The sequence below is a fragment of the Perca fluviatilis genome, chromosome 5 (genome assembly GCF_010015445.1).
Source record: "Perca fluviatilis chromosome 5, GENO_Pfluv_1.0, whole genome shotgun sequence".
Classification (NCBI taxonomy): domain Eukaryota; kingdom Metazoa; phylum Chordata; class Actinopteri; order Perciformes; family Percidae; genus Perca; species Perca fluviatilis.
Genome location: NC_053116.1, coordinates 36,981,321 through 37,002,463, shown reverse-complemented (window position 1 = coordinate 37,002,463; position 21,143 = coordinate 36,981,321). Strand labels below are relative to the sequence as shown.

At 41.5% G+C, this 21,143-nt stretch overlaps 1 protein-coding gene across 1 annotated transcript; it reads left to right on the top strand.

The window, feature by feature from the left end:
• Positions 1 to 1,324: 1,324 nt before the first annotated feature.
• On the top strand, positions 1,325 to 17,579 carry phc2a (polyhomeotic homolog 2a (Drosophila)). The gene is made up of 7 exons (XM_039800467.1): positions 1,325 to 1,654; positions 4,649 to 4,818; positions 8,615 to 8,693; positions 11,794 to 11,905; positions 13,570 to 13,695; positions 14,366 to 14,592; positions 17,342 to 17,579. Exons 1-7 carry the CDS (start codon positions 1,543 to 1,545, stop codon positions 17,494 to 17,496), a joined length of 981 nt encoding a protein of 326 aa, XP_039656401.1. The 5' UTR covers positions 1,325 to 1,542; the 3' UTR covers positions 17,497 to 17,579.
• The last annotated feature ends 3,564 nt before the right edge of the window (positions 17,580 to 21,143 follow it).

The window sequence follows — 21,143 nt, the reverse complement described above, 5'->3', positions numbered from 1 at the left end:
TTTAATAATAACTAATATATGAGAAGCTGCCTAGGCCAAAATTGAGTCCTTCACTTGCATATATACAAGTGTATGCAAGTGAAGTATATGTGCAAGTGTTTAGTACCAGTATAGTTATATGCAATTTAAGTATTCAATTCTGGCCTAGCCGGCTTCTTCTAGTATAAAAGCCTACGGGTTATAAATATACAAATATATTTCTTTGTTTTTAATGTGTTTTTTTTTTTTTATTTAATTTGAATTTACATTTCCAATAGTTTTTTGCTTGTTCATTTTACTGTTAGTGGGTCTTATATTTTAACAATGTTTCTATTGTGAAGCACTTTGTCTGTAAAAGGTTAAATGAACTTATAGAACATACATCTTTCTTAAAACTGATTACATTGAAATTGATCCGACCTTCTGGCTACATCACAGATATATTCTGGGATAGGAAAAAAATGCTCTGGGTTGTTAACAGTTTAAAGATGAATCAATGCACCTCTGGTAGTGTCAACAATTGAAAGTAATTTACTTAGAGTAGGCTAATTAAATTACAAAACAAATGTACAATATAAGAATAATTAGCAGCAAGATCACTTCCTTCCCAGCAGTTTTACATTCAAATTAAAAACACTCAAATTCATAACATGTTGGAGATATTCCTATCCCAGAATGTATCGGTGGTGTGCGAGATTGTGACTGGACTGTTTTCTATTCACCACTAGAACGGCTGTGTTAAGCTACCGAACGTATAATATCAGAACTTCCGTAATAGGTCTACGCTTTGCCTTCAAAATAAATGTATGAAACGGCCCGAAATAAAGACGACCCTTAACGTTACGGTTGGAATACTGGCTTCGTTTTATGTGGCTTTTAACCGCATGACAACGACAGTACGGGCAAATGTTCGGGGCGCCGGCAGTCCAAATGAGTAAAGAAAAGTAAAAAATTATAAAAAACTTTTAAATAAAGGCCAAAAACATTGGGAAAAGCAGAAGAAATGCCCAAAAAGTGTCGAAAAAAACTGATAAAACGATAAAAAGCGTCAAAAACGTCGAAAACATGTCAAAAATGTAAAAAAAAAATAAAAAAATAAATAAAATAACGTGAAAATGTCAAAGAAAGCAACAATAACGTCGGAAAAAAATCGACAAATGTGGGAAAAACGACAAAAACACCACAAAAAAACAGCTGAAATCTTGCCTTGGGCACCAAATTGGTTAGGGACGGCTCTGTAGCAAACACATTTTGCAAGAAATAAACAAATATCCATTGATAAAAACCTATCTATACATAAAGTGCTTTACTTTGAAATCTGTTACCGGAAGTCCTTCATGTGAATCTGTCTGGCTTTCCCATTGAGGACACGCACCAAGTGGATTGTTGTGTCTGCTGTTTGAATAAGTAGAAAGCCGAAGTGAGGTTATGAATCAGTTGCTAACTTTGCGTATCCTCATGTAGAGAGGATCCGCGGCTTTTAGCTGCTTAAACATTTGTCGGTGTTAAAAGTGGCGGTGGCGGGCTGGCTCCTCGCCGTCTCGGCGGACGGAGTGTAAGTAAATGAAAGCGTTGTTTGGAGCCGTTGAACAAAGAGCTTTTCTTCCCTCTGCCATTGTTGCCGAGCGGAGCGCCTGGTTTCTGACTTATTCAGAGGTGGTTTCGGACTGTAAAAGTAAGAGAACTACTCTGAAGTTTTTCTTGTTTTTAAACGGGGGCATTAAAAAGGTCGGTTTTCACGCTGTGTAGTTTAATTCATTCATACATTCAACTAGCAAAGCCCTGTAACCACTGGGCTAACGTTAAAGTGATTTGATAGGCTGTTAAGTTGACGTTAACGGTAACAAACGGACGGAACTGTCCACACTTTTTGGCTAACGTTCTATCAAAATATATGTTCAAATAGTATATAAAAGAGCACTTTGGTGTAAAACTCAAGTGTAACTACTTACCTTTCTAACGGTCTAGCGTTGTAACTATTTACTTTAGCCTGACTGTGTTTGGTCTTCATAACCGCCACCTACATTTAAGTTAACGTGTGCAATTTAAACGTAAACAAGTTAGCGAGTTTGGATTTAGCTTATTAACGCTCAGTAAGCTCGTAGTTATTTACAGTCAGTCTAAGCTGCTTGATAATACGCTTTTTGCTATTGCTAACAGTCATAACGTTACCTGGCTGACAGAGTGTACTAGTAGTAGTAGCTATTAAATCCGTCTTTTCTACTTTTAATAAGACCTTTTCAATGGAATCCCATTGCTAGGCAACAGCCTGGACCCTTGTTAACGGCCTGTCATATGATGTCATTCACATACACTGTAGGGGCGGGAATCACCTGAGGTCTCACGATACCATATCATCACGATACGATATTATTGCAATTTTAAACATATTGCAATATTCTGCTATTTATCGAAGTTTATTACCTTTTTTCCAACTTCAAATTTTTCACAATTTCAAATGATGTCCCCAAAAGGAAACTTTGTCAACATCTGTTTTATCTAAATAGAAAAATGTCTCTGTTTGTTCATCTCACTTCAATTTTGTTGCTGCAAAATGGGATTGTCAAGCAACTGACCAACACATATAATAATAGATTGATGGCATTTGGCATTTGTGTATCGATACAGTATTGCCACGGAAAATATAAAATAATATATATATCACACAAATACTAGGCTGTATCAATTTTTTTCCCCAACCCCTAATACACCACAACAGGAAATCAACTTGGCGCCATTTACAATGTTTATGTTTACAACTGTTAAATGATCTACAGCAGGGGTCTTCAACATTTTTTACGCCAAGGACCCCTTAACTGAATGAGAGACGTAGCAGGGCCCCCCTACTAAATATATTATTAATATGAAGTTTCATATTAAACTGGGCCTAATAATTGTTGGCGTGAGTTTATAAATCATGTTTTAATGTTAAACACACATGTGGCCCAGTTACTCCTTAGGATTAACTCCTTAGTGACTACCTTACCTATAGGCCAGTAAGCCCATCACCAGTGGGGAGTTACAGTATATTTGCCAGTATTTTGGTGGATTCATGTTAAGACTTTTTAATTTTTTGAAATTTTTTTTAAAAATAAACAAAAAATTTGGAGGCCCCCTTGCATTGACTCTGAGGACCCCCTGTTGAAGATCCCTGATCTACAGTATAGATGCTTTTCAATAACAACAATGTACTAGTCTAGTGTCCTGAGTCAGAATCAGCTGTGTGTCACACAATCACAAACAAGGAATCTGACTCCCTTTTTGCCCCCCTATTACTTTCAGTGTGATTACACAGAAATAGAAATACAGCAATAAAGAACAAGGACAACAAAGCTGTACAAATAGAGGTAAAGAATAGACAGGACTATGGACACAAGTGATCACAGTGTGAAGAGACAGTCGAGCCAGACTGCATTCTGAAATCTGGCAATTCAGGGTCTTCTTTATCACAACAAAAAGTCCTAAAATACGACTCAAAATGCAGTCTGACACATTGGGAGCCACTCCTGAAATCCCACACAGTAAAATTACTTGTAGGTCTGATTACTTACTACTAATAATATGTTTACGACTAAATAGGAATGTAACGATATACTCGACTCACCATTTTTTTTTAACAGAATGAGCTGCAGACAGTTGACTTAAAATGTTCCTTTATTTTATATTAACTGTACAAAACAACAGATGTGTCCTCTTATCAAAAGTGCAACTGAAATTGTATTTTTATCTTAAAATACAAAAATTTAATAAAAAGTTAGTTTTAGTTAGTTATTTTTTTCAAACAGATCCCACATCAAAATAACTAAAATTGTCGAAGACATAAAAATAACAAATTATAAAATAGGACGTAATTAAACAATACTGCTTTAGTTGGTTTTTTTATATATATATATATATATATATATATATATATATATATATATATATATATATGTGTGTGTGTGTGTGTATATGTATGTATATATATATATATGTATGTGTATATATATATATATATATATATATATATATATATGTATGTATGTATGTATGTATGACAAAATACTAAAGTGGTTCTTCAGTAGTTGTCATATGTCAAGCAAAACAATATAAATCAGAATCAGAAAAGGATTTATTGCCAAGTAAGTAAGACTTTGAAAAAGAATTTGCCTTGATGGTTGGCGCATACATTAACATATTTAACATTAATATGAAGGAACTCTACCTTTTTAAATTGCACATTTTCAGTTTTCTGTAGTTTGGTTTTGCCTTTGCACTATTTAGAATGTATTACTGTATGGTACATATTACTTATCTTTTTTAATTGTATATATTACTTATCTTTTACATTAAACTTGTTGTACGTGTCCTTATAGCATCGTGGGTCGGAGAGAAACATATATTCGATTGCTCTGTATATCCGGCACATATTGCAGAATTTACGATAAAGTTGACTTGAAATAAACAATAAATACAGAAACAGGTATATACAAAATAGCTGTTTAACATTAAGAAAACTGAATAAACTATAAAAGCAAGATAAAACAATGCGGCGCCATCTCAAATACTATTGTACTTTTGCCAAAACATGGTGCCGCATTAAACTGCCATGTTTGAATGCTATTGGGGGGGGCAGGTTCACGTGGCCAGCCGGCGCTTGTTGAGTTTGCCGTGCTGCTTGTGTTGACAGGTGAGGGGGCGGCCTGTGCTCCAGTCATGACCTCTGGCAATGGGAACAATAACAGCAACGGCAGCCAGCACAATGGAGAGAGTAAAGCAGCCCAGCCCGTAGTCACGTCCCACATCCTCACCCATCTGATAGAAGGCTTCGTCATCCAGGAGGGTGCCGAGCCGTTCCCTGTGAGTACTCAGCGTTTCCTCTATGGTGATTTTGTAGTGGCGGCCCGCCATGGCAAAATGTCTGCCGCCACGGTATCAGAAATAGGGCAGACGCACAATGTAGTCACGGTTGCCTTTTTAAATGATCCTGCCGACATAATGCACCCACCCCGTTGGCTCACATTGCAATTTAACAAAAGTAACTACAGATTATACGAATAAACTATTATAAAATAACTACATTATGTATACAACAATAAACTACAGTTAAAAACTATTATATAACAATATAGTTATTATTTAACACAACTAATCATTAACAACAAGTAGAACTATTCAGAGGTTATTGGACCCGTCCAGTTTAACAACCAGTAGAACTATTCAGAGGTTATTGGGCCCGTCCAGTTTAACTCCACATACTGTTGTGTTGATGGAGTTTATTGTCAGAACGTTCCCTTTCTTCCGAGTCAACTATGAAACCAACAGCTCCACCAAAAAACATCACCGCGGTGGGTCCGTTCTAATCGGACAACGGCCAACTTGTCAGTTCTGTCAGCTCGTCGTCCTGATATCACACATCTGGAAACATTAAAACGGTAAGTGAGTCAGCGTTAGGGATGTCACCGGAACCGATACTACCGACACCTTCCGGTTCTAAAATGACAAAACACCGACGAAGCCCCTTTTTTTAAGGACTGTAGGCACTGTTAGCGACGATGCCAGTGTTAGCAGCATCGGTGCTGCTCCTCTTCTGGAGCTGATGGGGGCAGTATACGCTTCAGAGTGTTCCAGTCGATATATTCAGAAGAACAAGGTCACGAACAAGTGGTACTTCCAGTACATATCTTTTGGAAAAATACGAACGAGAGTCAACGCTACCTGACCTAAAAAAATGGCATGTTCACTGCAAACTCACGGTCCTCTCTTTCAGATTTACAGCGGCTTGAAACCATCCCCTGCTGTGTTGAGACTAGATTAGAACAAAAGAAATGTTTAGAAGTGACCCTCACATGATAGTCTTTGATCTGTGTCCGAGAGGAACCCCCGATGTGCATGCTTAGAGGTATGGCCTTCTCACCTAAAGGCCCGGACACACCGAGCCGATAATCGGCCGTGGGACAGTCTGGCGAGGTCGGTGACTCCAGTCCGTTCGGTGTGTTCTGTGCCGTCGTCCATCCGAGAGGCCGTCGGCGTTCATTTTGGCCGATTTGACATGAATAATTGGCGGGGCGGGCACTGCCGGCAGTCGGACTCAAATGACCCATCTGATTGGTGGAGAGCTAACCCGGAAACGGGGAGTGGAATGAGCATGACTAGAGTCTCTCAAAATCTGACGAAAATCTTTCAAACTGACCTTTGTTGATCTGAAATAAAGACAGATTCAGCAACTGCACACACACACACACACACACACACACACACAAACACACACACACACACACACGGCCTATTTCTCTCTTAAAATGTTTTCAGGAACACGTTTCGGTGAACTATTTTAGTACAATATGAGATCGGATTCTCAACGAGCCGCCATGACAGCCTGGATTTGAATTTTCGGAGAAACCAGACCCCCGTGACACATTCGTCCAATCAGCTGCCGGTTTTCATTTTTGGGCGACAATACAGATTAGCGCCGCCTGCTGCTATGGAGACGTATTACCTCTCGTCTCTTCGGTGAGTTCTGAGGAACTTTTTGGACCGACTCGGGGAGACCGATCGGTCCGACTGGCTTTTCTGCCGCCGGTCGGCCGTCTGGTCGGTGTGTAACTGCTTTAGGCAAATCAAGAAAACCAATGAGATGCGCCCAACGCATCACCATGCCAACAACGGGCCAATGGGAATGTGTTTAATACACATGGGAAATGGAACCGCCCCCAGGTGCCGGGAAATATATTTGTGATACTAAGAAGAATTCAGGACTGATTGATGTGAGCCCCACAAGGGGAAGCATCTTTCCAGTCCACTGCTGGCAGTGTTTTAGTGTTGTAGTGTTTTGTCATCTCATTCATATCATTCTGTTTAATTAAATCTTTTGTTTAATCTCCAAATTGGACCCAAGCCTCTCTTTCCTCAGAGATCCAACGAACGCGTCTTTGGTACATTTTCTAACATCACGCAACTGTTAGAAACACTGTTGTTGTTTTTGCACAGTACCTTTTGAAAAGAGGCCTGGAAGTCTGGAATATGTCTGGGGACACTAGTTGTTGCACTATGACAATTAATTGCACTTTATTTTTGCACGTTTTGTATGTCTTGTTATGACATTTTGTAATTTTTTCAAATATTTTAATAAAGAAGTTCATGTTTCAAGTTAAAGTACATGGAATCTTAGAAAATCCTTTTTTTCTTACCAAGGTATCGAAATCGGCATCGAGAATAGTGTTATTTTACTGGTATTAGCATCGACTACTGAATTTTTGGTATCGTGACACCCCTAGTCAGTGTAATGTAATATAAATTGGAAATAGTCTATAGATGTACAGTACAGGCCAAAAGTTTGGACACACCTTCTCATTCAATGTGTTTCTTTATTTTCATGACTATTTACATTGTAGATTCTCACTGAAGGCATCAAAACTATGAATGAACACATATGGAATTATGTACTTAACAAAAAAGTGTGAAATAACTGAAAACATGTCTTATATTTTAGATTCTTCAAAGTAGCCACCCTTTGCTTTTTTTGATAACTCTGCAAACCCTTGGTGTTCTCTCAATGAGCTTCATGAGGTAGTCACCTGAAATGGTTTTACCTTCACATGTGTGCTTTGTCAGGGTTAATTAGTGGAATTTTGTCCCTTATTAATAAAAAATGAGAAGGTGTGTCCAAACTTTTGGCCTGTACTGTAGTAGAGTTATTTTTCATTGTTGGGGGGGGTGTTGTTCGGACAGACCTGCCCCCACTGCTAAAAAAAAAAATCCTAAAGGAAACACTGAGTACTGGAGCTCTGACGTACTCTATCTGTAAAGTGTCCTGAGATAACTCTCTTGTTATGATTTGATACTATAAATAAAATTGAATTGAAACTTGTCTTGCATTTCCAGGACTTCGTCCGAAATCCAACACTAACATGTTATTTAGTAGTTAAAACAGTATGTGAGATTTTTTTAATATGTCCGAAACCTTAGTATGAAACCAATAGTACGTGAATTGCATACTATTTCCTGTCAAATATTCCAGTATGCAATACTGGACACTACGCCGGCACAAATATCCCACAATGCAATGCGGTAGTAACGACGACGGTCATAACAGACAAACAGACCAAACCGAGGCAGCTCTGTAACGTCATTAAAGCTCTAATTTACATTTCAACATATTTAAACGACTGTTGGTCTAGTTGCTTTCCTCTTTCAGTAATTTAAGCGTTATCTGGCGAAGCCGCTAAGGCGGAGGTCGGCGGGGGTAACCATGGTTACGCGTCTCCAACGGCATGGAGGCGCTCGGGAAGTGGACGTTGAAAATGACAGCTCAGTGCGTGCGCGGAGATACACACTACCGTACTGTTTATTTAAGTATTTTTAACGATAGTATGCACGTCGAGTGTGTAGTGCCGAGAAGGAGATTTCGGTATCTCCACAGCGCTGTGGAGGAAGGTCTGGCTACACCACAAATGCATTCTGGGATAGGAGATAAAAACACTCTGGGTTGTTTTGCATTTCTTTAAACCAATCACAACCGTCTTGGGCGGCGCTTTGGTGGAACAAGAAGCCAGAGCGTATTTGCACATTGTGTTCTCATAGTGTTCTGTGGTTATTTCGGTCTTTTTGAAGCGGTGTCAACTGTCAAAATGAAGTATTTGTTTTCTGTCTGCAGGTGGAACGTCCATCCTTCTCAATTGAGAGCCTAAGGAGACACACTGCAGACTCAAAGATGGACTGCTTCTCACCAAAGGGTACAGGAACTTGTTTTGGTGGAACAATATTAAATGAAGTTAACTGTTGACACAATCCAGTAACGTGAACTATTTAAATGAGCTGCTACATGGTTAAACCTCATTGGCTCTTACCAGTGTATCTCTGTGTGTTCTTCGTCCACAACAATCCCACCAATCAGTCCCAAAACCTCCCAGTTAGAGAGGAAACACCCTAAACATATTCTTAGTAAATCTTTACAATCGTTCCCTGAAAGAACCGAGCAGGCCTGACTTGTTGCACCATCCAAAATTTACTTCAAAACTTGACATTTTTAAAACTACAGGTTTTAAAGTGAAAGCACCCTGATAAAAGGATGACAGAATGAATGCTGTGTGTTAGGGGCGCATGATATATCGACTCAATATCGTTATCGCGAATTATATCGAGAGTATCGCGATAAGTATGCTATATTTAGTTTACTTTGTGGAGCGCTGCGTCCCGTCCGTTGGCTGTGTGGCTTAGTTGTGTTTGATTTAGAGCTTGAAACGCTGTAATGACCCTGTCTCATTGGCCAGGTACCGTGCCACGTGCACATTAGCGCACGTCAAAGCACGGGGCAACTACGTGACAAACCCTATGGAGCGTACCACTGGTGTGCATATTTCAACAGAGTGACCGTGTGAAGAAATAGAGACAACAAATCCAGAACGAATCAGAGAAGAGAAAGAAAAGTTGTGTCCTGTTCTCTTTATTTATATATGTTATACTGTCCAACCAGTAGAACATGTCCTGTTCTCTTTATTTATATATTTTATACTGTCCAACCAGTAGAACATGTCCTGTTCTCTTTATTTATATATTTTATACTGTCCAACCAGTAGAACATGTCCTGTTCTCTTTATTTATATATGTTATACTGTCCAACCAGTAGAACATGTCCTGTTCTCTTTATTTATATATGTTATACTGTCCAACCAGTAGAACATGTCCTGTTCTCTTTATTTATATATGTTATACTGTCCAACCAGTAGAACATGTCCTGTTCTCTTTATTTATATATGTTATACTGTCCAACCAGTAGAACATGTCCTGTTCTCTTTATTTATATATGTTATACTGTCCAACCAGTAGAACATGTCCTGTTCTCTTTATTTATATATGTTATACTGTCCAACCAGTAGCATGTCCTGTTCTCTTTAAATATACTGTCAACCAGTAACATGTCTCTTTATATATTTATACTGTCCAACCAGTAGAACATGTCCTGTTCTCTTTATTATGTATGTTATACTGTCCAACCAGTAGAACATGTCCCGTTCTCTTTATATATGTTATACTGTCCAACCAGTAGAACATGCCCGTTCTCTTTATTTATAATTTATACTTCAACCAGTAGAACATTCTGTTCTCTTTATATATATATTTTATACTGTCCAACCAGTAGAACATGTCCTGTTCTCTTTATTTATATATGTTATACTGTCCAACCAGTAGAACATGTCCTGTTCTCTTTATTTATATATGTTATACTGTCCAACCAGTAGAACATGTCCTGTTCTCTTTATTTATATATTTTATACTGTCCAACCAGTAGAACATGTCCTGTTCTCTTTATTTATATATTTTATACTGTCCAACCAGTAGAACATGTCCCGTTCTCTTTATTTATATATTTTATACTGTGTCAACCAGTAGAACATGTCCTGTTCTCTTTATTTATATATGTTATACTGTCCAACCAGTAGAACATGTCCTGTTCTCTTTATTTATATATTTTATACTGTCCAACCAGTAGAACATGTCTGTTCTCTTTATTTATATATTTTATACTGTCCAACCAGTAGAACATGTCCTGTTCTCTTTATTTATATATGTTATACTGTCCAACCAGTAGAACATGTCCTGTTCTCTTTATTTATATATGTTATACTGTCCAACCAGTAGAACATGTCCTGTTCTCTTTATTTATATATGTTATACTGTCCAACCAGTAGAACATGTCCCGTTCTCTTTATTTATATATGTTATACTGTCCAACCAGTAGAACATGTCCCGTTCTCTTTATTTATATATTTTATACTGTCCAACCAGTAGAACATGTCCCGTTCTCTTTATTTATATATTTTATACTGTCCAACCAGTAGAACATGTCCCGTTCTCTTTATTTATATATGTTATACTGTCCAACCAGTAGAACATGTCCCGTTCTCTTTATTTATATATGTTATACTGTCCAACCAGTAGAACATGTCCTGTTCTCTTTATTTATATATGTTATACTGTCCAACCAGTAGAACATGTTGTCTCTTTATTATATATGTTATACTGTCCAACCAGTAGAACATGTCCTGTTCTCTTTATTTATATATTTTATACTGTCCAACCAGTAGAACATGTCCTGTTCTCTTTATTTATATATGTTATACTGTCCAACCAGTAGAACATGTCCTGTTCTCTTTATTTATATATAACAACAAAACATAAAAAAAATAACAAAATTTATACTGTCAACCAGTAGAACATGTCCCGTCTCTTTATTTATATATTTTATACTGTCCAACCAGTAGAACATGTCCTGTTCTCTTTATTTATATATGTTATACTGTCCAACCAGTAGAACATGTCCTGTTCTCTTTATTTATATATTTTATACTGTCCAACCAGTAGAACATGTCCTGTTCTCTTTATTTATATATTTTATACTGTCCAACCAGTAGAACATGTCCCGTTCTCTTTATTTATATATTTTATACTGTCCAACCAGTAGAACATGTCCTGTTCTCTTTATTTATATATGTTATACTGTCCAACCAGTAGAACATGTCCTGTTCTGTAGACATGGTCCTTATTTATTTATTTATTTATTCATGTTGGACCAGTCCAATATGACCGTCAGTTGAAATAAACATTGTGTTGTAAGAAAACTATTTTGATGAGTTTTCCCGTAACTTTTGTAAGTTTACATATGTTTAAAAATATCGAAATTAAAATCAATATCGCAATATAACATTTCGTCAGTATGGTGCGACCCTACTGGGTGCCTGGTGGCGGACTCCTCGTCCCTCCACAGATGTGTTTTTTCGGTGGATGTTTGTAGTGCTGCGTCCAGCTGACTGTGTGTCCACTGTGTTCCCTCAGAGGTAAAAGCCCAGCAGGAGCCCATGCTGACCTGTGAGCTGTGTGGCCGGGTGGATTTCGCCTACGTCTTCAAACGGTCCAAGAGGTTCTGTTCTACGGTGTGCGCCAAACGGTAAGACAGCCTCCCCAGGTTGGGTCTCGAGTCGGGTCTGATGTCACTTGCGTGCGACTCGAGCGATGTCTGGTACAATCAGGTAGGGATCGACTGACGCTGGTCTTTCGAGGCTGATACCGATACGATTATTAGTAGTTAAGGAAACCGATTACCGATATTTGGAACCGATATGCTTTTACACTGAAAATGAAAATCTTTTAGTCAAAATTAAGATGTTGGTTTAAATGCTTGAAGCAATTATGTAATAAATAAGAAACGTTCAACATAATCCCCAGTAACAGAGTGTCAGTCAGGTGTGTGTGTGTGTGTGTGTGTGTGTGTGTGTGTGTGTGTGTGTGTGTGTGTGTGTGTGTGTGTGTGTGTGTGTGTGTGTGTGTGTGTGTGTGTGTGTGTGTGTGTGTGTGTGTGGGACATTAAGTCAGACTCAGTGGTGAGTGGAACCGGAGCAGAGGGACAGACACAGAGCTGTAGCCGAGCCAAAGTAGAGCACTTTATAATTCATTAACTTTATCGGTTATCAGGCCAATAAAAAGCTGACACAGATCATCTGCAAAACAGCCAAAAAATTCATCCGATTATCGGTCCATCCCTAGAATCAGGGTTCTAGGCTGTGGTCTTACCCCTGCCGTTGTCTTTACCGTCGTCCATGAACTTGTCATGCCGGGTCAAAATTGAAAAACATGCTTTGTTTGGAACTTTTTTGACGCTTTTTTAAACGTTTTTATCCCTCTTTTCAACGCTTTTTTTTTTAAAATTCATGGTCAATAAACCTAATAAAATGACATTATACCTAATTTTTGAGTTTGAAAAAAAGCAGACATTATGAATTATTTTTGACTTAAAGGTCCCATGACATGGTGCTCTTTGGATGCTTTTATATAGGCCTTAGTGGTCCCCTAATACTGTATCTGAAGTCTCTTTTATATAGACCTTAGTGGTGCCCTAATACTGTATCTGAAGTCTCTTTTATATAGACCTTAGTGGTCCCCTAATACTGTATCTGAAGTCTCTTTTATATAGACCTTAGTGGTCCCCTAATACTGTATCTGAAGTCTCTTTTATATAGACCTTAGTGGTGCCCTAATACTGTATCTGAAGTCTCTTTTATATAGACCTTAGTGGTCCCCTAATACTGTATCTCATAAGGAGAAGATTCCTGATTGGCCCATCTGAGCTTTCATTTTTCTCAAAGGCAGAGCAGGATACCCAGGGCTCGGTTTACACCTATCACCATTTTAAGCCACTGGGGGACCATAGGCAGGCTGGGGGAACGCACATTAATGTTAAAAAACCTCATAAAGTGAAATTTTCATGCCATGGGACCTTTAACAATAGTTAAGATCAGAGGATGTTGAGTGAATCACACGGTTTATGCGGGCGGGATGCTGTTTGTGTGTTTTATTGTTGTGAACAAAAGAGAAGGAAGTGGGAGGGGGCGAAAAGCGGGGGCGAGAGGGGTGCTCCATCAGACATGCAACTCTGGTCGAGCGTTTTGTGTGTTTTAGGTGTGGTAGAGCAGGAGAAGTGAGAGAGTGACGCTTATGGCTTCGTGCTGCAGAACCGCGTCCTCGCTGCACTACGACGTAGCCGCGGCGTCGACCTCACGCAGAAGCATAAATCACGCTTAAGTTTCAGCTTCTCCATGTCGCCTCTCTTTGTAGCTACAACGTGGGATGCACTAAGAGAATGGGTCTCTTCCCGAACCGCAAAACCACCCTGGAGAACATGAAGAAACAAAGACCGCTGAACGGAAACCACAAAAACGGCAGTTCGAAGTCAAAAAGAAGGTGAGGGCGGTAACAGTACGCCCCCGTCGCGGATTGCTAACCGCTCGCCTGTAACGTAACCACAAAACCTGCACTCTTTGAACAACCCACCACGCCTTCTCTGTTCGACTTAGTACAGCCGCATTACCTTCATTCAATGCGCTTTTTATTTTCATGACACACGCAGCATCAAAATAACGAATTATACTAACAAAATACCGAAAACATACCTTATATTTAGACGTAGCCACCCTTTGCTTCTTTATTAATAAGGAAAACCCACCAATGAACCCTGACAAAGCACACCTGTGAAGGTAAAACCATCAGGTGACACCTCATAAGCCATTGAGAACACCAAGGGTTGCAGAGTTATCAAAAAGCAAAGGGGGCTACTTGAGGAACTAAATATAAGACATGTCAGTTATCACACCTTTAGTTAAGTACATAATTCCATATGTGTTCATTCATAGTTTTGATGCCTTCAGTGAGAATCTACAATGTAAATAGTCATGAAAATAAAAGAAACACATTGAATGAGAAGGTGTGTCCAAACTTTTGGCCTGTACTGTAGCTCTTATCTCATCTCGTCAGAGGCCGATGTCACTAAAGTCTCGGCTCCTCTCCTTCAGTCGTTGACGCAAAGTTGTTTTTTTTAACCTGTCCCGACTCTCCGACTGCTCCCTTTGTGCAGAAGCCTGCTGGTCTCCCCCCCGCCTTCCCCGCCTCCGTCCCCCCGCCTCCCCCCGCCTCCCCCCGCCCACTCCGGGCGCGACGGAGAGTCCAGCCAGTGTTCGGACTTAGCTGGCTACAGGACGCCCCAGTCCCCCCTGTCAGCCACGCAGCCCCACAGCTTCCTGCCCAGCGACCCGGGCCAGTGGGACATTCAGGACGTCTACGAGTTCATCTCCCTTCTGCCAGGTGGGCACCGGCCAACCGGGCCGCAGCTCAGCGCCTCCTGCACGCCATTTCGCGCGGCGCGTCTGCTATATTTGGGCTCCCATGTAACAGGTCAGGCACACTGCTCAAGCGCGACACGCATCGCCTCGGCCGCTGCCGCAAGGAAATAGACCGGCGCTTTTTCACGCCGACACGCCAAGCTTGTTAAGTGCCAGCAACATAGAACAGGAAAAGACTTGTACTACAGGCATGGTAGACACACAAATACATATTAATAAATGACATGTTGATCTTGAAAGTCTCGATTTTGACACAAATGCAGATATATAATGTTATGGAAAAAAGTTAAATAATAATGGTATCAATTCTTTAATGCATTGTCACTTCTCTGTCAATCCAGAAGGAAACTCATTCTGGAGCCCACTGCCGGTCCTCTCTTTTGCTGCAATCAGACCAGTATGACCGTTTTATGCGTTTATGCTTTTTTTTTATGGAACATACGTAGGTTCAGTCCAGCAGCAGCAGCGCCGCCAGACATGAAAACAAAATATTATAACAAAAATTAAATAACTAAAACATTTTATATTTTATTTTCGTGTAAAGATAGAAATAACCACACTCAACAGAAACGCCACTTCACGCCTAATGCGTAGGCAGCGCGGCAGGAGGCCTTTACATGTGCCTCCTTAACTCTGGATCACCGGAAGTGCAGATCCTTTCCTTCCTTCCTCCCTTCCTCCTTCTCCTCATCCACTTGTCCACTCCCTCCCTTCATTCTTTTCCCATTATTTCTATCCATTTCTCACTACTCCCCACTAATACCTTTCCTACTGTCTCCTCAATCTCTCTCCATCTCCCTCCATCCTCCCTCTCTCTCTCCTTCCTTCCTTAAACTACTTCATCCATCCTTTCCACCTTTTCCGTGTCCATTTATTCCATTTGTCCTCCCCACTACCATTCCTTCCCTCCATCCTTTCCATTTCCACCACTACTTTCATTCTGTCCCATTATCTTCCACCATGTTCGTCCTTGTCCATGCTTACATCTCCATGCACTGCTGTCTGTCCTTCACTCTGGGCTGCCTTCCACCTTCCTTGTCTTCCATTTCCTTCTCTGTCCTTTCCTTCTGTGCTCATGTGGTCTCATGTTCTGGGCTCTCATGTGTTCATGTGCATTTCCTGTGCTCCATCCATATTCTTTCTGTGCTGTTTTTCTTTTCTGTCAGCTATATTTATATTTATATTTTCCTCCGTGTGTCTGTGTCAAGTGTGTCTCTTTCCTCCACATACCTGGCTGCGTGCCATTCCGTTCTATCTGACCAGTCGCCACATTTCCAGTAACACCACCCTTCCACTCTCTCTCTTCTCCCTCTGTCTTCTCCCTCTCTCTCTGTCTCTCCTCTGTCCCTCTCCTCTGTCTCTCCCCTGTCCTCCTCTCTCTCTCTCTGTCTCTCTCTCTGTCTCTCCTCCCTCTGTCCTTCCTCTGTCTCCTCCCTCTCTCTCTTCTCTCCTCTGTCCTCTCCCTCCCTCTGTCCTCTGTCCTCCTCTCCCTCTGTCTCCTCCTTCTCCTCCCTGTGTCCTCTCTCCCGGTCCTCTCTCTCCCTCCCCGTCCCCCCTCCCTCCTCCCTCCCTCCCTCCCCCTGTCCCCCCCTTGTCTCTCCCCTCCCTCTCTCCTCCCTCCTCCCTCCTCCATCCTCCTCCGTCCTCCCTCCCTCCCCTCGGTCCTCTGTCCTCTGTCCCCTGTCCTCCCTCTCCCCCACCTCCCTCCCCCACCTCCCTCCCCTCTCTCCCTCCGTCCTCCTCCCCTCCTCCCCTCCTCCTTATCCTCCCGCTCCCTCCGTCCTCCTCCTCCCTCCTCTCCCCTCCCTCCCCCCCCCCTCCGTCCCCCTCTCCGTCCTCCCTCTCCCCCCGTCCTCCCTCCCTCCCCTCCTCCCCCTCTCCCCGTCCTCCGCTCCCCCTCCCTCCCCTCCCTCTCTCTCCTCGCTCTCATTTCCCGAAACAGCAGCAGCCTTGAGCGACGCACGCTGAAAGAAAAAACTGATGGGGCAGGCTCGTTTGGTTTTTTCAGGGAATGATTGTAAAGATTTACTAAGAATATGTTTAGGTCATTTCCTCTCTAACTGGGACGTTTTGGGACTGATTGGTGGGATTGCTGTGGACTATTTAGCAGAGCCACCGTTGCTGCGTCCGGAGCTTAGCGCCACCCAAGACGATTGTGATTGGTTTAAAGAAATACAAACAACCCAGAGAGTTTTTTTTATCTCCTATCCCAGAATCATACCTGCAAACTAGTCGCTTTTTGGCGAAAATCGGCGTATTGAATAGGAACGACCGTTATCTACCGGACCGAATAGCAACGTGGATTTCGGTGCCTTAATTAGGTGCCACTTAAATGCCTGCGCTTCTCTCTGATGCTCCGAAAACAGACGTTAGAGGGAACTGAAACATCGCCGCACGGGACGCTAGTTACGGTAACGCCACACTCAACAGCAGGTAACGTTAGCCTAGCGTTAGCTAGCAGCTGGAGTAAACCCTGTTAAAATGTCAGCTGTCGGTGTGACTGTATTTCACTGGAGAGGATTCCAACGTCAGTCTGTAGCTGCCGTTGTTGTTGATGGGTCACCTTTTTCAACCCTTCTGAGTTTGCAGGTATGCAGAATGCCTCTGTGGTGCAGCCAGACCTCGCTCCACAGCGCCGTAGAGGTGAGAGCCGGCAGTGCGAGTCGATGTGTAACGCTGACTGTTGGCGTTTTTTTTTTTTGTGGCTGCAGGTTGTCTGGAGATCGCCGAGGAGTTCCGTTCTCAGGAGATCGACGGGCAGGCCCTGCTGCTGCTGAAGGAGGACCATCTCATGGGGACCATGAACATCAAACTGGGCCCTGCGCTCAAGATCTTTGCCCAGATTAGCACGCTCAAAGACTCGTAGCCAATCTCAGCCTTTACACACCCATTACACACACACACACACACACACACACATACACAAACACACACACACACACACACACACACACATAACAGATAGGTAACACTTTACTTTAAGTTTTCACAAGAGTACGAATGACACTGTCATGAATACTGACACTTACATGACACTGTCGCGACACAGTCATGACACATGAACCCTAACCCTAACCATAACCATAACCATAACCATAACCATAACTTGTCATGACAAAACCGAATGACACATACTAAAAAAGTGTTGTCATAAACGTTTATGACTTGTTTATAATGTTTTATGACACGTTCATGACAGTGTCATGTCACTCTTATGTAGAAAACCTAAAGTAAAGTGTAACCACACACACACACACACACACACACACACACACACACACACACACACACACACACACACACACACACACACACACTGCTCTTCGAGGCAGCTCTGCTGTGACTGGACAAACATGATGTGCTCAGGAAGTTGAATTCAGGTACTGGGCCACTAATTGTTTGATGGACATTTTGTCATTGCCTGCTGAATAGGAGGACATTGGCTGGGACTGTTTGACTCCCCTTTTTACACTGTTAACTTCACTCTGGAACTACCTTAGGAAAACTTCACCCCATAGTTTGAGAAGAAGGGCGTGTTGGGTAGGCCGTGTTGGGTAAAGCGTTTGATTGAGAACATTGTTTTCATAATGTGTTACTGCCCCCTGGGTTCCTGCAGGGGGGGTGGGGGGGGTTTAAGTTGAGCAGTTGATTTGTTCTAGTATTTCTCACAGGAGCGTGACTGTATAGATTTGCGCTTGCTGTTTTCAGCCCAACATTTAGGGAAAACGTACCTGCTGGATTATGTGATCAACGTCAAGAACTTACATTAAGTTAATTCTGATCCGGGACTTCCATACTGCTTATTAAGGCCCTGCACTGCTATCTTCTTGCGCTCATAAAATTCATTACAGGGACAATTTTTAAAATACAAACTCACTGGATGTTTTTTTGTTTTTTTTTTTAGAAAAAAGGCAGGTGACAATAAACAATAGTCTAATCTTGATCTAGAACTCTTCCAAGGTCTCTTCCATTAAAGGGTAACTTTGGACGCTTTTTTCTGTTTCTGTGTCTCAGTGACCGATGGGAACAACAATCTTTGACATCGGTCCAGCATAAAGCGAGATCGCTGCAGTCGGCAGCGGCGACACAAGCTACAGCGTAAGTTTTACATCCACAAAAAGTGCTGTTTTATCACTGCCATTCTCAGATTATTATTCTAAATGTCTGACAACATTATGGAAATGATCCCTACAGAAGTTGTCCTTTTTTTGTTAAGGAGAAAGAGATCTTTTTTTGTTTAACAAAAAGGGACAACTTCTGTGCCGCGAACTTGCTATCGCCGAACCCACCAGACTTCCATGTAAATAAACAGTCATTTTATTAGCGTAAAACACATTTCATTCAAAGTCGACAGAAACAAATCAAAAACTATGAAAAGCCGTCTTGGTTCTTCTTTCCACTGTTCCAACAATCACCGCTCTGGTTTGGTTGAAATAAACCCTTAATTCACCCATTTACATGTGGAGATATGCTGGCTCTATACACGCTAAAAGTCCTGATTATTTACATGGAGTCTGGTGGAGATATGCTGGCTCTATACACGCTAAAAGTCCTGATTATTTACATGGAGTCTGGTGGAGATATGCTGGCTCTATACACGCTAAAAGTCCTGATTATTTACATGGAGTCTGGTGGAGATATGCTGACTATACACGCTAAAAGTCCTGATTATTTACATGGAGTCTGGTGGAGATATGCTGGCTCTATACACACTAAAAGTCCTGATTATTTACATGGAGTCTGGTGGAGATATGCTGACTCTATACACGCTAAAAGTCCTGATTATTTACATGGAGTCTGGTGGAGATATGCTGGCTCTATACACACTAAAAGTCCTGATTATTTACATGGAGTCTGGTGGAGATATGCTGGCTCTATACACACTAAAAGTCCTGATTATTTACATGAAGTCTGGTGGAGATATGCTGACTCTATACACACTAAAAGTCCTGATTATTTACATGGAGTCTGGTGGAGATATGCTGGCTCTATACACGCTAAAAGTCCTGATTATTTACATGGAGTCTGGTGGAGATATGCTGGCTCTATACACGCAAAAGCATATTACAGAAGTCTGGTGGAGATATGCTGACTCTATACACACTAAAAGTCCTGATTATTTACATGGAGTCTGGTGGAGATATGCTGACTCTATACACGCTAAAAGTCCTGATTATTTACATGAAGTCTGGTGGAGATATGCTGGCTCTATACACGCTAAAAGTCCTGATTATTTACATGGAGTCTGGTGGAGTTTGGCGATAGAGACTTCGGGGATGTGTCATGTTAAACTAAAAGGATCTTACTCTTTAAGAAAAAGGTCTATCTCTGAAGGGATCCTTTCCATAATGTTGTCAGACATTTAGAATAATAATCTGAGCCTGTCAGCGGCAAAAACTGCACTTTTTGTGGATGTAAATTGAAGGTGCGCAATTGCCTAAAAACTTAAACAAAAACAGGAAAATAGGGTCAAGGTTGACGAAGTAATTTTTTGGCCACTTGGAGGCAGCACACAGAGCAACATTATCATTCATTAGGAGTGGTGTTTGTGTCCACCTGTTAAAGGTAAAGACATCAGGCTCTTTAGCTGCTACATGCTCCACTCTGTTCACCAGCTAGTCTCTAACGGCGTTTTCCATTACATGATACCTGCTCGACTCTACTCGACGCACTGTGCGTCCGTTTTCCATTGCAGATTTTAGTACCGCCTCAGCGTGGCTGGTCGTCATAGCGGCGCCGCAGTAAACTCCCGTGACCTAACACGACACATACAGAACGTGGAAGGTGTGTTGTTGTCGCCACAGCCAGAAGACACATTTTGTTTCAAATGAAGCTGGAAGCAGCAAAAAAAAAAAAAACACACAGCTGGCTAAAGTATTTAAAAACAGCGGGTTTGTTCAGGACACCCCTGTCGCTTTCACGTCACCTTTTGGTATCGCCTCAGCTCGCTTGGAAGGGACTTTATTTCGAGTCGAGTCGAGCAGGTATAGCGCCATAACTGTATGTGTTTGCTGGGAACCAGGTCAGTGAGAGCGCTGAGACTGAACCAAAACAGTAAAGTTGTGGGCCGAACGACAATGTACAACAACTTAAAAAGCTTTTAGCCCTTATGTTGTCCTTCGGATCCCAGTGACCTAAAGGACAAAACAAGGGTTATGTACTTTTGTTTACTTTGTTGAGAATTGCTCTCTATACCCTGTCTCTTGTAAAGTAAGTAAGTAAAGTTTATTTCTAGAGCACATTTAAATACAGTTTAAGCTGACCAAAATGCTGTACAAACAAGCACTAAGGTGCTGTATTAACCCTTGTTTAGTCCTTTGGGTCACCAAGACCCGAAGGACCACACAAGGGTTAATTGATTAGAAAGTATATCATTGTTCCGGTGGTACACCCCAGACTCTTCACCCTGCCCGTGTGGTGTGAGCGTGGTGTTTCTGTTGCGCGTCAGCTGCGTGGCGTTTTCTACGTCTTCACACACCAGAAACGTGTCTGACGCGGCGCTGCTGCTGCTGC

Coding starts and splice junctions, on each gene's coding strand:
- phc2a (XM_039800467.1), top strand. CDS start 1,543: ATGAAAGCGTTGTTTGGAGCCGTTGAACAAAGAGCTTTTCTTCCCTCT. Junction 4,819..8,614: donor AGGGTGCCGAGCCGTTCCCT/GTGAGTACTCAG, acceptor TTCTGTCTGCAG/GTGGAACGTCCATCCTTCTC. Junction 13,696..14,365: donor AGTTCGAAGTCAAAAAGAAG/GTGAGGGCGGTA, acceptor CCCTTTGTGCAG/AAGCCTGCTGGTCTCCCCCC.